Source organism: Neofelis nebulosa, chromosome 4 (genome assembly GCF_028018385.1).
Source record: "Neofelis nebulosa isolate mNeoNeb1 chromosome 4, mNeoNeb1.pri, whole genome shotgun sequence".
NCBI lineage: Eukaryota > Metazoa > Chordata > Mammalia > Carnivora > Felidae > Neofelis > Neofelis nebulosa.
Window position 1 is genome coordinate 149132776 of NC_080785.1, and position 14462 is coordinate 149147237.

Here is a 14462-nt window from a genome sequence, read left to right on the forward strand (position 1 = left end):
CCCGAGGAGGCAGAGGTTGGGTGCATCCTTTGGCCTCTGCTGCATAGTTTGGCGTCTCTGCAGCAGATCTGATGGGGTGATCCCGTGACCCATGTGAGCCGATCTGAATCTCTCTTCCAGGAAGCTGGGCGTGGGGTTCAGGGCCCTCTGGTACCCGGGCAAGGAGAGCAGAGGGCAGAAAGGAGAAGGCACCCAGCCCCACTTGCTCAGAGCCGTACCTCTTTAGGCAGAAAGGGCTTGAAGAAGCAGTCCAGCAGCTTGAGGAGACTCATGATCAGGTTGCTGTTGGTTGAGGCGATCACCTCCTTTACCGAGTTCCGGATGAAAGTTATGGACCCCTATAGGGGATGAGCACCCGGCTCTTGTGGCTGGCGGCCACAGCACCTGGCTGCCCCACCTGGGCCAGGCACACTGTGGACTTGCTTACCTCCAGGAAGCCAACAAAGAGGGCCTTGAACTGCTCCTCATAGGGCTTGAATAAGTCAGGGAGTCTCCTTAACCAGCACTCGACAAAGGGCATGAGCCCCAGGATGCTGGGCTCCAGGTACACCATACCACAGCGGGACACTGTGGCTGGGGAGGCCACTGCCAGGTCCTGCACCTCGAACATCATGGTCATTGCCTGGCACGACATGAACTGTGTGAGTGGGCCAGCCACCAGCTCCTAGGGCCACAGAGCCATGGGGAGGGGTTGCCCATCCTGCAACTGTAGGCAGGCCATGGGGCGGGATGTGCACCAGGAGCAGTGCTGGGGTGGAAGGGATGCAGAAACCCCTTGGTCTTCAGCTGATAAAATAGCCCTCCCTGGAGTCTTGAGGAGAACAAAAGTCAGGAGATTCCTGATTACTCTCTGGCCAGTATAGCGGACTGGGGCATATTGGGGTCCCTGGAGCCGTAGAGAAATCTGATGGGAGCTGCCTGCTATGCTCCAGAATCTCTGGGTGTTCTCAGAAGGGCTCAAGAGATCAGCTCAGTGTGGATACCATGAACTGCTCTTACACCCAGGCGATACCTCCTCTTCTGAGAACTGCATCTCACACACCAGGCAGGTGCCCCTACAGCCAGGTCTGGACCACCTGTCTGCCATACGACTGTCATGTTGCTAAGGTGCCTGACTCAGACTGGGCTGACATGGCTGCAAGGGGGCCTGGGAGGCACAAGGCAGAGCCTTGTGGGTGGTCATCCTGGACCTAGGCCCAGAGCATCACAGAATGTGGGTCTGCAGATGGGCAGCTCTGAGCAGCTGCACAAGACGTGGCCAAGTGTGGGAGCTTGGGATGGAGAGGGACACCAAAAGGTTGTGGGGATGGGCTGAGGTGCAGCTGTGGTCCTGAGATGGAGGGGGACGAGGATGGCCAGCATGCTGTGGCTGTCAGGTCCACCCAGCTGCAGAGGAGAGCCGGGGAAATGGACAGGAAGACATACCTCTGTGAGCTTGATGATCTCCCCAGAGCTAAGGCACAGCTTCTTGTTGTCATCCAGCACCGTGTTCATGTTCTCTATCCAGACAGCGTCCACTGGCCCATCGAACATGTACCACTTCTTGTTGGTATCAGAGGCGATGGCCCCCGCACGGATGAGGGAGGAGAAAATCCCATCTGTCCTGCAGTCACCAGGAGGAGAGGGCTGTAGGTGCCCAGAAACAGGGCAGCAAGCACAGCTGACTCCCAGAGACATCTGGCTGCCAGTCTGGCCTTGCTCTGCTGGGGTATTTTTCCCTTCAATATCTTCATTCATTGAAAAACTATAATGGGGGAAATGGGACTTTTTGGTAAAACATGGGGTTATAAAAATGTGTGCTTATATTCCTTCTCTGCTGAATCTCCATTAAAAAGAGGATAAAAAGGTGATATCCTGGGGAAAAGAAAGGAAACGGGGGAGGAGGCAACAGCAGAAATGGAGGTCCACAGAGTCCTGGGACATGGAAAGAGAAGGATAAGAGGTCAATGACCTAGCAGAGAAAGCAAGGGATAGGTCACGAGATGTATCCAGTTCCTGCCACAGTACCCAAGAAGGCTCAGGTTTCAAAGGCCCCAAATGCCAGGGAAACTGGTGGGTAGGGGAACATGTTTTTGGTCTGATCCCCAGGCCCCCCCCCTACCCATGCAGGAGCCTAGAGTGGGTATAGCTGAGACCCTTCACCAGAAATGTGGGAGCAGGCCAGACTCACATTTAGAAAGACAGGTGACTGCCCCTCTCTGGGCCCCAGAACACTGGAGCCAAGCAAAAGTCCCCAGCAGAGACTGGAAACTTATTGAGAGAAACAGAATCCCCCCAGAGAAGAGCCTCCCACACACTGACATTTGGACAGTGTCCACTTAGTTGCCCTCTCCAGCTCAAGGCACTTTCCCTGACATGCATGTGTCTGCCAGGGCATGGAGGCCCTGAGAGGAATCGCCAACCCTCTGGGGTCACGACACCAGGCAACACTTACTGAAAACTTGGTATGTGCCATGCTGTCCAAACATCTTCCTTATGTCAAGGTCATTTTCTATGGCAATCATGGTGCCATTATTATCCCCACTTTGTAGACGACAGCACCAAGACCCAGGGAGTGAGGAAGGTCACTCAGCAAGGAAGTGCAGTGGTGAATAGGGTTCCAGGCACTTGGGCTTCAGAGCCTGAGCTCCTGACCTCCCACTGGGCTAGGGTGGGGAGGGGGATGCATGGCCCACAGCCTCCAGAAGCCTAGGCACAGGGTGATAACTGCAGAGGGATTGGGACCACTCACCATTCATGGGTGAGCAGGTCAAATTCTCCATACAGCTGGCCCATTGTGATGGACTTGGGGTTAAGCACGTAGTAATTGACAGCCTCGTACACACCACCGCTGATGGATGGCTGCCCTTTCAGCAACGTCATGGCAGCTGCCAGGACTCTGTAACACTGGGGAGGCAGCCACCCAAGAGTGAGCCTCCTGGTTCCCCAGAGAACAGGGTTGGAGTGGGCTGCAGATCACAGGGGCAGGAGGGGTAGTCTAGAGGCCACAGAGGTACAAATGGGGGCCAAGACCCCACTGAGGCCCCACCACCCTCAGGCCCACTGTCTGGGTGCTGGATCGCCTGGCTTGGCTCCACTTACATTACTCTTGCCAGAGCCTGTGGGCCCGACCAGCATGAGGCCGTGCCGTACCACCGTGGTCTCGTAGAGCTGGATGCACTTGGTCAGGAAGCCTGGAGGGACATGCAAGTGGAACCCAGGGGGCAGAGCATGGGCTTGGGTCCTGGCCCTGCCACTAGCTCTCTGTGTGACTTCAGGTGGGTCACCCTGAGCCTCAGTTTCCTCATCTATAAAATGCAGCTGACAATAGTGCCTACTTCAAAGGAGGGGGCAGGTGAAGCCCTGAGCACAGAGCCTGGCACAGAGTAGGGACTCTCTGCTAATGGCCAGCCATGATTGCCACTGTGACCATCAGTACCTAACATCCATTGGTCAGGTGTCCAGCTGGCATGGGCCCCAGAAGCAACGTCAGCTCCTGCCGAAAGCACTGCCCTGAGTAAATGGTGGCCAATACGTGGCAAAATCCCAGGGACAAAACCTGAGAGTCAGTCAGGAGCTTTGACTGACCAAGACCAGAGCTGTAGGGATAGCTGCCAGTGGTGGGCAGAGGGCCAGACCCACAGGTAGGGAATGAGCATATCACTTTGGCCCAAGAGTGGCTTGGGGAGTGGCAGGGAGCTATGGTACCACATGCCTGGGGGTCCCTGTTAATGAGACATGGTCCACTCATTCAGTGATGGCTAAGCTGACCCAAGGCCATGAGCAAGAGATTTTGAGGCTTCATTCAACAAGCCTGCTGGGACCTGGTGGGCGGGAAGGGGCATCAGAGCTGCATGTGGAATGAAAAGTGGAAGGCATGGGGGACAGGCCTTGCAGCATGAGCACATCAGGCCCCAGAGAGGGCCCCGTGTAGCCAGGGTGGCCAGAACAGCCAGGTGTGACTTCCTGGGGAAGCACCCCCCTTCTTCACAAAGGACAGGCAGGGAGGGTCTAGGAGGAGAGGAAAGGTCAGCCGGGCTAGGGGATGGTGGGACCAGAGCTCGAGCTGCATGACTGTGCAGCGGCTGCATTGAGACCCCCACCTTCTATGGGGAAAGAGGGTTGGGGCGAGAGGGAGACTGATGAGGGCATCCCACAGAGTTCTTCCAACTGTGCGGTGGTTTTTGTGACAATCCAGTTCAAGAAAAGCCCAAATGCTCCTTAGCCCAACAACAACAGGGCCGTGTTCCACGAGGAGTATGAGCAAGTCCTGAAGAAGGAAGTGACATGCTTTGCTCCAAAAGAGGGGAGTTGGGGTGGGGGCGAAGTGGGGTGGTGGGTGTGGGCAGGCCACAGCTCACCATTTCCCCAGTGATTCCCACCCCAGGCAGGTGAAGACAGAGCAGAGGAGAGCTCCTGTCAGGGAGGAACAGGGCCCAAGAAGAGCCCAAGTGCTGTGACTACTCCCCACGTGGAGAGAGGGACCACAGCAAGAGGTCTTGGGGAGACAACAGGATTTGCTTCCTCAATGTAAAATAACCAGCAAAATATACATTGGTCTCTGCCCCGGGGTCCTGATGCAGAGCTCCTCAAACCATTATAAATAGGATGCTAGGAGAATCTTCTTTTCTAATACTTAGCCTTTGATCCTGGTTCCTGACACAGAGCTCCTAAAACCTTTGTCATTTCCTGAGTGCTAGAAATGTCTTTTGTTCTAATGGGGCACCTCTTGATGGTGGGCTCCTGGAAGGGGGCTGGTCACCAGAAAGACCAAACCATGGTTAGATGCCTAGAACTTTCAGGCTCACTCCCCTATTCTCCAGAGAAGGGAGAGGGGCTGGAAGTGGAGAATAATTGATAATAATTAAAATTTTATCATGCCTACATGAAGAAAGCCCCATAAAAATCCCTACAGCATGGGGTTTAGAGAGCTTTGTAGTAGGCGAACACATCCATGTTCTGGGAGGGTGGTTCACCCTCAACTCCAAGGGGGCAGACCTCACCCTATGTATCTCTTCTTCTGACTATTTGTCTGTATCCTTGCTCATATCCTTTATTATATAATAAGTAGTGAACTTGTTTCCCTGAGTTCTGTGAGCTGTTCTAGTGAATGGTCAAACCTAAGGAGGGGGTCATGGGAACTTCTGATTTGTGGCCAAGCTGGAGAAAATTTGTGGGTAACCTGGGGGCTCACCACTTGTGACTACTTGGGACTTGGGACTCTGATTAGTGTCAGAACTGAATTGAATTGTGGGACAGCCAGCTGGTGCTGAAGAATTGGGAAACTTGCACATCTGGTATCAGAAGCATGATTGGGACAGAGGATATTTTCCTAGACATCTATTACCTGAAGCTTCTAGTGGAGACAAGGCTGGGGCAGGGACTGCTGGCAGTCCCCAGCCTGTGGCACTCTTGGCCTGAGGTAGTATTGCCCTGTCTCTGCTCCCCTGCCCTGGAACACCGGGATGGCCACCCCAGCACTGTGAGGGCAGGGGCCAGGGGCTCACCATCCACATCCTTGAGGTTGCTCTTCTCACAGACCTGGCGAATGGCCTTGTCCAGGATGCCATAGTCAGTCTCCTCCTCCTTGATGGTGGGGAACAGGTCTGATACAATCCCAGAGAAGAGCTTGAGGTCCTCCTGCAGGAACTTGGGCACGTTCACATCTCGGATAGCCCGGAGGCATATCAGCTCCTGCAGCAGAGGCCAGTGGGGCCTTCAGGGGACGCAGGTCGGCTGTGCCTCTGGCCCCTCTTGAGTCATCCTGGAGGCCCGCCTGGGCATGCTGCTGGATGGAGCTCACCTCATTCATGCTGGGGTTTTCTCGCTTGAGATTGCCAGCAGCCGAGATCACTGTCTTCACAGCTCTCATCCCAAAGTCATAGTGATCCTGTCACCACCACACAGGAGGAAGGGTGGGTGGGCATTGTCCCTTTGGGGGCTTCTGCCTGGAACACTCTACCTCCCACCTGGTACCTGGCCCTCACCCAGCTGGAAGCTACAATGTCACTTCCCCTGACAGTTATCTGTGGTTGCCCACATGCCCCAGCCTCAGCCAGGTGCCCTCGTTTGCACTCCTCTGGCACCCTCTATTTACCATTCCAGCAGCCCTCTCCCTTCACAAGTTTACTTATTCTGCATCCCCTGCTCAACTCTTGGCCCCTGAGGATGAGGACTCTGACCCAGGCAGAGTCCTGCAGTCCCAGCACTGCACCAGGGGCAGAGAGGAAAAAAATGTGAAAGGAGTTCCCATTGGTGCCACAATAGGGTTGGCCCTGAGGGCCTTTGAGCTTCCTTCTAACATTATCTCTTAAATCTCTCTGGACCCACCCTTTCAGCCACACTACCGAGGCTTTTCTCTTCTTTGCTACTGGTTCTGTTTCTCTCCATTATATGGCAGGTATGTTGGAAATAGTTAAATTTATCTTTTTTTTTTAATGCTTATTTTTGAGAGCATGAGAGACCATGAGCGGGGGAGAAGCAGAGAGAGGAAGACACAATCTGAAGCAGGCTCCAGGCTCTGAACTGTCAGCACAGAGCCCGATTCGGGGCTCGAACCTATGAACTGCGAGATCGTGACCTGAGCCAAAGTTGGATGCTTAACCGACTGAGCCACCCAGGTGCCCCTTAAATTTATCATTTTTGTCTATGAGGCCAGACCATGAGAGCTACATCTAGACCTGACCCACGGACCAGCGCACTTCCAGAAGTCTCAGACTTGGTGCAGGATGAAGAGACTGGGCTACACTTTGAGTCACTGGCACTTGAGAAGGGTTGACTGCCTTTCCAGAACCACGTGGGTACAGTGAGTCTGACGGGAGGGCAGCATCTTTGAAAGTGGATGGTTACAAAGAAGGTGTGTAGGGGTTCTTGCTCCCGGGCCGTACTGTGACGGGCAGCTGCTGCTTTTCCTGGGAACAGACTGCATTTCCTCCAGCACGTGGGTTTTGGGGGGCACCCCTGGCCAAAGGCCGCACGGCTTCCCCCTGGCCACAGTGACTGGTGTTCATGCATGAGCAGGTCACCCAGAAGGGGCCCATTAGGATGACACCAGGGACTTTTTCTACAACTATTAAGAAAGAGAAACTAAGCGGGCAGCATGTAAGCCCAGAGCTTGGCTCATCTCTGCCACTGCAAAGGGGGAGCCTGCCTGAGAAGGGAGCCAAACGGGAAAGCTTACCCACCAGTGCTGGTGTCCGCACTGGTGTCCACTGCAGCTGTCCCAGAAGCTGGGCTCAGCATGCCAAATGGATGGCCCATGGTGCGGGGCTTGGGGGGAAGCAGGGCTCCCGTAAGACCCAATGTACTTGTTCCTCAGCCTTGGGTTGTGTGGCCCTTGGTTTCCTACGTTTGACCCTCCCTTGCATCTGAACTAGCCCTCAGCTGAGAGGTGGGGATGTAATTCCCATCCTATGGGGCTCACCGGGAGCAGATGGCAGCTCTCACACCCTGGAACCTGGTCGGGGCAGGGCCTCCTCACCTGTGAGCTGAGCTGCTCGGAAGACAGCTTGAAGGTGGTTGTGATCTTCTTGGCCAGCACGCTGGCCTCGTTGAAGCCAAAGGAGTAGAGGGAGATCTCCGCAATCATGGCATAATCCGGGACCATCATGGCCACAGGCCGGAAGAGCGCCTGGGGCACGGAGTGCACACGTGAACGGAGAAGCAGGCCTCCCCTCCCAGACCACAACTCACTCTCTGGACTGCCTGGTTTTCAGAAGGCAGCCTCACTACCCTCCTGCCTCACCGATGCTTGAATTCCCCTCTGCATCTTGCCTGCCATAGCTGAGGTGTATCCTCCCCTGTGGCTGGACCACTCTACTCATTAGAAATCGGGCCTTCGTATTGACCTGAACCTGCCCCCTGACTTCTCCCAAACCTGAGGACGAGCCCGGGGTCTCCTCTCCATGGCTGCAGGGTGGGTCTCAGGACACTGGGCAGGAGGGATGCCACGGGGGTCATCATCCCTGATGTCCCACAGCTGTGTGTCCTCACATAAGTTCTGTGGCACCTCTGAGGCCACAGCTGCAGGGCTTTCCAGTACCCTGAGAAGTCACTAGGTCTGCCCTATGCCCAAACTCGCCTTCAGGTTATCAGGAAGCTCGGTGCGACCAGCATATCCTGGGTTCATGGTGATAAACACAGCACAGGATGGAACGAGTGGGATCTCGACACCTTCAAACATGAAGCGTTCCACCTATGTGGGGGGAGGGGAGGGGTTGACTCACCTGCCTCCTCTCTGGATGGGCCCCTTGTTCCCTGTGGATACCCTGTCCCAGCTATAGCTGCTCAGCCCAGGAGAGAGGATTGGCTCCTCAGGATCTGACCTAAGACCTCTGGTCCCGGTAGCTACCAGTGGCCTCCCAGGTCCCGGCTCCCTGAGGTCTTCACATATCTCCTGCTACCCACACCCTACCCCCAGTTCCTGACACTGGTTCTCCTAGACTTGGGCAAACTCAGCTCTGACTAGGACCCAGCACCCTACTGGGGTGGGGTTGGGCACCTGCCAGCCTCCCAGTTCTTGTCTCCAGGAGGAGAACTCTGGCCACTCTGAATGAGGCTAGAGAAGGGACAAATGGCTGGGGCTTTCCATAAGGGTCAGGATGTCCATAAGGAACCCCTTCCTCCACCACAGCCGGCCTGAAAGTTACACCTGGAGTGGGGCGAGGGCGTGGGCTCTCTGACTGGCTACAAAAGCCCCTCAGGGACAGTTCCACAAGGGGGACTGGGACTGCCCAGTCCCCTGTGAGATGAAACAGGCTGGGCTCAGGGCAGGCCTGAGTGCCTGGCTTTTGATGCCGCCGGTATGAGGAGCCACGTGGCAGCGTGGGCATGCTGAGGATAGTTGAAGTGATGTGGTGGTAACTTGAGGGAGGCATGGGGTGGTGGTGGAACCCAGGATGCTCACACGCTGTTGCTGAGCCTTCTGGATGGTGGTGATCTGCTGGGCTACCACAGATAGCACCTCAATATCAATGCGATTGAACTCATCAAAGCAGGCCCAGGCCCCGGCACTGAATAAGGTAAGAACAATGGGGGGATATGAGCTCAGAGCTCACTTGACATCTCCAAAGCCCCCTGTGACTCTGCTGAGAGGAAGCTTATAATGATCATCTCTGCCAGCTTGGACATATTCCCAACACCCACCACCTCAGCCCAGTGCCCATTAGGGACTGAGTCTTTGACTGCTATTATTCCATCCTGTCCCCTCCTCCACCCTGTGATGCTCCTGGGAGTCTCAGGCAGTGTCCCTGGGAGAGGTCAGCCTTCCTGCCCTGTCCTGGACCAACCTCATGCCCAGCCTCACCTGGCCAGGCCCTTGAAGAACTTGCCCATGGCCATGAAGTCAAGCTGGTCAGAGCAGTTGAACACCACTGTCTGGATGGCCAAGGCCTTGCCCAGGTCTTTAGTGGTTTCAGTTTTCCCTGTGCCAGCTGGGCCAGCTGGGGCACCCCCAAACTTGAGGTGCAGGGCCCCGGTCAGAGTCAGGTAGCACCTGCACGAGTGAGAGGAGGTAGGCATGGGCCACGCTCCTTCCTCAGGATTCCCAGAGACAGGGAGAGAGAGCCTTCCTGTGCTGGGCCTCGTGGATAGTGGCTCTTGCTTCTCCCTCCTGTCAGGGCCCCACGTGTGCCCAGCCTTGGCTGCTGGGGTCAGGACTGGGGCCCTCAGCCACCTGCCCAGTGCTTCCCCCACTTGGCCCCATGACCCTGCAGAGCTTCGCTCAGGGACCTGCTGGGATGGCTGACCTCTGACCACACTTCACTTTCCTTCTTCAAAACCAAATTTGAAAATTCAACTGCTGCTAAGTACAAGTGGCCAGAGGAAATGACTGATTATTTTAGAAGAGAATTGTTCACTGTACAAAAGGAACAGGATCTTGTTTCTCTCAAGATCAATTTTTCTGGTACGTTGAAAGAAGGCTTTCACTGATGAAATTAGTAAAGCTCATCCGTTAGATGCTTACTGAGTGCCACATGTGTGGCTAAAAGCTTTAGACCTTGGCTGGCAAAATTCTCATAACCACCCTGAGGAGGCTGCAGAGGAAACTGGGGCACGTAGAGTTGAGTCACCTGTTCAAGGTCCCTCAGCCTATGATGGGCAGAACTGGTTTTGAACCTGAAACTCCTGCTCCTAACCTTGCACTGTTTTGATGACTGATAGTACCTTGTGGTTCCCAAACTCTTAGGCCAGCCAGAGCTGGAGGGAGGCTCCCAGGGTAGGAGGGTACATGGGGAGGGGGATGCTCACCTATCGGTCAGGGGCGTGATCACAAGCCTCCCACTGTTGCCTAGGTACTCATAGCCATAGATGAACTCGGCATTCACAGCCCGGATGTACAGGTTGTTATTCATCCAGTAGTACCTAGCATTTCAGGGAGATGGGTTCCCAGGTCATGGGGACCATGGGCCACTGGGTATGTGGCCAAGGCAAGGTGGGGAATGAGGGCATCAAGGCCCCCTGCCCAGCTTGTGCCAGGGCCTAATGTAGACTGCCTCTCCACCCTGCCCTGGCCCTGGATACGGCCGGGCCCAGGGGCCCCTGCATCCTCACCTCAGCTGTGAGATCCACTCAAAGTCATTCACACTGACTATATTCTCCTGGATCAGCTTGCTCACCACATCCTTGGCATGGACCTCAATGACAATTAGTGCTGATAGCACAGCTCGTTGCATGCGGGACAGCTTCCCCCGCACCAGGGCCACCAGGTCACTGAGCTGCAGGAGCGTGGAGAAACTGTCAGATATTGGCATGATCACACTGCAGGTAGGTTTCCCCTCCCTTGCACAGATGGTGGGCTTCTGCCAGGAATAATCTCTATTCTGGGGGCCTCTTATGGTCTAGGATGGGAAGGGGCACAGAACTAGGCAGGGAGAGGGCAGGCAGGACATTGGCCACCTGGGAAGTCTGGCAGGAGAGCAGATAAAAGCAGAGGCACATGCGTGGCATCTGCCTCCCTGCAGCATACAGTGTCATCTGAGCCTCTGAGAGCCAGCTGGTGGAGCCTGGCAAGGGGCTTGAGGAAGGGGTGTGGTGAGGAGCCGGTGTACAGACTAAGGAGAGCCCACGGCACAGTGCAAGAAGGCCCCAGGTGTGTGACTCTCTCACTGACCATCAGGAGAGGGGCACTTGCTTGGGCTCAGAACTCTCCTCAGACCTCCAGTCTCTCCCACCAGTGGCTGGTTCTGAGACACTCATCTCTGGAGGTGTCTGGTCTATTGCTCTTTAGATCTCACTCCAGGCCCCTTACAGGATCAATATAGGAAAACGTCCTCAAGGGACTGGGTTCTCCCAGGGTAAGGGGTGCATGGGGGGGAGCAGATAGTGATCTCCCACCTGCTGAGCAAGCTGGGGGAACAGCTTGTTACTGAGATTACCGGCCTCCAGGGCCTCTGCCACCTCCATGGTCCAGTGGGTCTGGCATCCAGCGATGGTCACCTGGCCAGGCCAGTTTAGAACCCATTGGGTCCTGGGCATCTAGAAAGATAACATAGGCAGGGCTGACCCAGGCGGCTGTCAGCCCCAACCCTGCATCCTCTTGTTTGCTTCAACTTCATCTGTGCTTCTAGGCCCAAGTAGTTAATTCCGCCTCAGAAGCAGAGAAGCCATTAAGCTCTAGGCCTCCTGGCAGAGTCATTTGGGCAGAGTCATCATTTCCTCAGCAGAGGAGACCTTGCAATTGAAGGGTGGGAGCCTAGGATCAGGGAACACACAGTCCTGGGTTCAGATCCTGACTGTCACTTTCAAATCACATGCCTTTGGGCAGAGAACGGCTCTGAACTGACTCTATACGATAAGGCTTAACACCTAGGCGAGCTGCTGACCATGGACTGAGGGAGATAATATGGGGGAGGGCCCCGGTCAGGCCAGGCTCACAGTGAGTGCCTGAAACACAACCACAGTGGTTGGTTATTATCAGGGGCATGTCTCATTTTGGGAGCATTTTCAGACTCCTCCTCCAGTAACCTCAAGGACTGCCTGCCCCCAGAGAGCCCCTGGCTCTGCTCCTGCGAGCAGCAGTGGTCAAGGCAGAGCTTGAGGATGAGGCCGGCCGGCAGGCAGGCAGCCCCGTGATGGAGCAGGGGGGCACAGAGGCTGTGTCGGCATGGGAGGCACGGCTCACTGTGGGGTAGGCCTTGATGGCCCTCTCGATGATGTCCCGCATGCTGGCCTTCATGCTGCGCTCCACCTCCCGCAGCCAGTCCTCCACGTTGCTGGATGGGTAGATGGAGAAGGACAGCTTTACCTCTTCACCCTCTGCTGAGTACATGTGTGTGATCTCCAGGTCCTCCTGGAACAGCAGCTGTGGGCAGGGGCGGGGCAAGAGAGGCCTTACCCACTGTGTGCCCGGTGGGGTGGCCCGACCACCATAGCCCCAGGGCTGGCCCTGCCCCCTCCACCCACTCCCTCAACTGCATGTGTGCGGGATGGGCCTGCCTTGTCCCCAGATGCGGCCCAGCCCACTTGGGGAAGGAGGCGGAGCCTGTGCTGTGTGTCCCCCTTTCGCCCAGGCTTGTGTGACCTCCCTTGGAGACACAGATGAGATGAGGTGATTCAGGAGCCTCGGCTTCCTGGGTCTCTTGGCTCAGCCAGCACCTCAGTGTACTAGAGAGACAGAACTCCCCTGAGCTGGGGGTTCTACAGCTGCCCTTCCTCCCACAGGCCCCGGCTGTCTCCAAAGGCCAGGAATCTCACTCATCACCTCATTTCCTGCTAAAAGGATTTGGGGCCAGAGAAGAGCTGTCCTCCTTGGGAAGGTTCCCCAGAACTCCAAGGCCTGAGCCCCAGGCCCAGTTACCCACCCGGGCAATGTTCTCAAAGCACTTGCGCAGATGGGGCTGCACGGCCGTGGGGTCCTTCGTCTGGGACAAAATCTCAAGTAATTCGTCATCTGACAGGAAGTAGAATCTGCCAGGGGAACAGGGTGAGGGAGCGGGTTAGGCAGCCTCTGTGCCCCAGCCTCGTGGGCAGATACCGCCTGAGTGGACACGGGCCAGGTGGTGCCCACCTGGGGAAGGCGCCCCGCTTGGTCTCCAAGTACTCGCTGAGGCCCTTCTGCACCATATCCAGCAGCTTGCTGCAGTCCCGCAGACTGTCCAGCAGCCTCTGGTCAGAACACACATTGATCACCTGCATGGCCCAGGCCAGAGAGAAAGTAGAAGTGAGCATGGTCAGAGGGCACCTGGGTGGCTCAGTCGGTCAAGCGTTCTACTTCGGCTCAGGTCATGGTCTCGTAGTTTGTGAGTTAGAGCCCCAAGTCCGGCGCTGTGCTGACAGCTCAGAGCCTGGAGCCTGCTTTGGATTCTGTGTCTCCTCTCTGCCCTCCCTGGCTCACACTCTGACTCTATCTCTCAAAAATGAATAAATGTTTAAAAATTAAAAAAAAAAAGTTAGCATGGTCAAACTGGGACACGGCAAGGTGGGCTCAGAGGGCACGCATGCTGGCCAGAGACCACCAATAGGAGCTGGGAAGGAAAGAGGGCAGGAAAATGGCCCCGAGCCAGGGCCCACATTCATCACCCCTGTCAATCCACAGAAAAAAAGTCTATAGTCAAAAACATTAGGGTTAAACAAAGCCAAGGAGTTTGATTTGTTGCAGGACTTGTCAGAGACTTTAAAATGCTAATGTAGACTGCAAATCTGCAAGAAGAAAACCAACTGTTGTGTTTCTGAGGAGTATGTCTTGAGACTGGGGAGTCCAATCAGGGAGACACAGGACTTGGGACTTGTCCTTCAGTCTTACTTGTTCAGGGAGAGAAGAGACCAGGAGGCTCCCAACAATGTAACCAGGGCCCTCAGTGGTCCCAGCTGCCCCCTCCTATCCCCATGTGAGCTCGCCTCCCGGTTCTCGTAGGCATTCTTCATGATCTTCCTCCAGATCCGCTCCATTGTCTGGTAGCGCTTGCTCTCCACAGGCAACTGCCGATTGATGTCCTCAGAGTTGAAGATGGGCTCCAAGTAGAGCCAGGACCGTTGACAGTTCAGCCACTCCTCCAGCACCTCCTGGACAGGGCATGGACTGTCAGGGCTGGGGTCTCAGTTGGGTCCTGTCCTCCATGACCTAGAGATTTCACCCCACCAGAGTGCTCAGCAGACCACTGGACACCAGAGCCAGCATCCACAGGTGAATCTCTAGATGACACTGCCAGTAACGGGACCTCAGGGAACAAAGGTTGCACAGAGGCCCTCCCCTCCAGATAAAGTCAAAGTGCCCCACAGGACACCCAAGCCTCCAACAGGGGGGCTTTCTCTCTTCCTTACGAGAGAAACACACTCACACCAGTAAACCCTGAAGTAACAGAGGGAAGAGTCCAACACATGGAATGTCACACCAGTCTCCTTTCCCGGAAGGACTTTTGGATTTATGACCCCAGGATTCTCTGAGGTGTCTTGAGACCTGAGCATGAGATCCATAAAATGCTCTCTGAAACATGAGTCCAAGAGTGAGACACCTTCAAAACAAGCCACTTTCTACTTCTACCTCC

At 55.5% G+C, this 14462-nt stretch overlaps 1 protein-coding gene across 1 annotated transcript in view; it reads right to left on the reverse strand.

Moving 5' to 3' along the window:
- Nucleotides 1-14462, reverse strand: part of DNAH1 (dynein axonemal heavy chain 1) — a 78470-nt gene that overhangs the window by 25621 nt on the left and 38387 nt on the right. Inside the window, exons 22-39 of the mRNA XM_058726697.1 lie at nt 13816-13980; nt 12986-13107; nt 12780-12885; nt 12101-12280; nt 11314-11454; nt 10531-10694; nt 10228-10341; nt 9284-9472; nt 8885-8990; nt 8060-8173; nt 7460-7609; nt 5783-5869; nt 5487-5673; nt 3082-3173; nt 2732-2886; nt 1426-1603; nt 428-622; nt 219-338 (exon numbers count right to left, since the gene is read on the reverse strand). Coding sequence (XP_058582680.1) covers nt 219-338; nt 428-622; nt 1426-1603; nt 2732-2886; nt 3082-3173; nt 5487-5673; nt 5783-5869; nt 7460-7609; nt 8060-8173; nt 8885-8990; nt 9284-9472; nt 10228-10341; nt 10531-10694; nt 11314-11454; nt 12101-12280; nt 12780-12885; nt 12986-13107; nt 13816-13980 — 2565 coding nt within the window. The remainder of the gene's footprint in view (nt 1-218; nt 339-427; nt 623-1425; nt 1604-2731; nt 2887-3081; nt 3174-5486; nt 5674-5782; nt 5870-7459; nt 7610-8059; nt 8174-8884; nt 8991-9283; nt 9473-10227; nt 10342-10530; nt 10695-11313; nt 11455-12100; nt 12281-12779; nt 12886-12985; nt 13108-13815; nt 13981-14462) is intronic.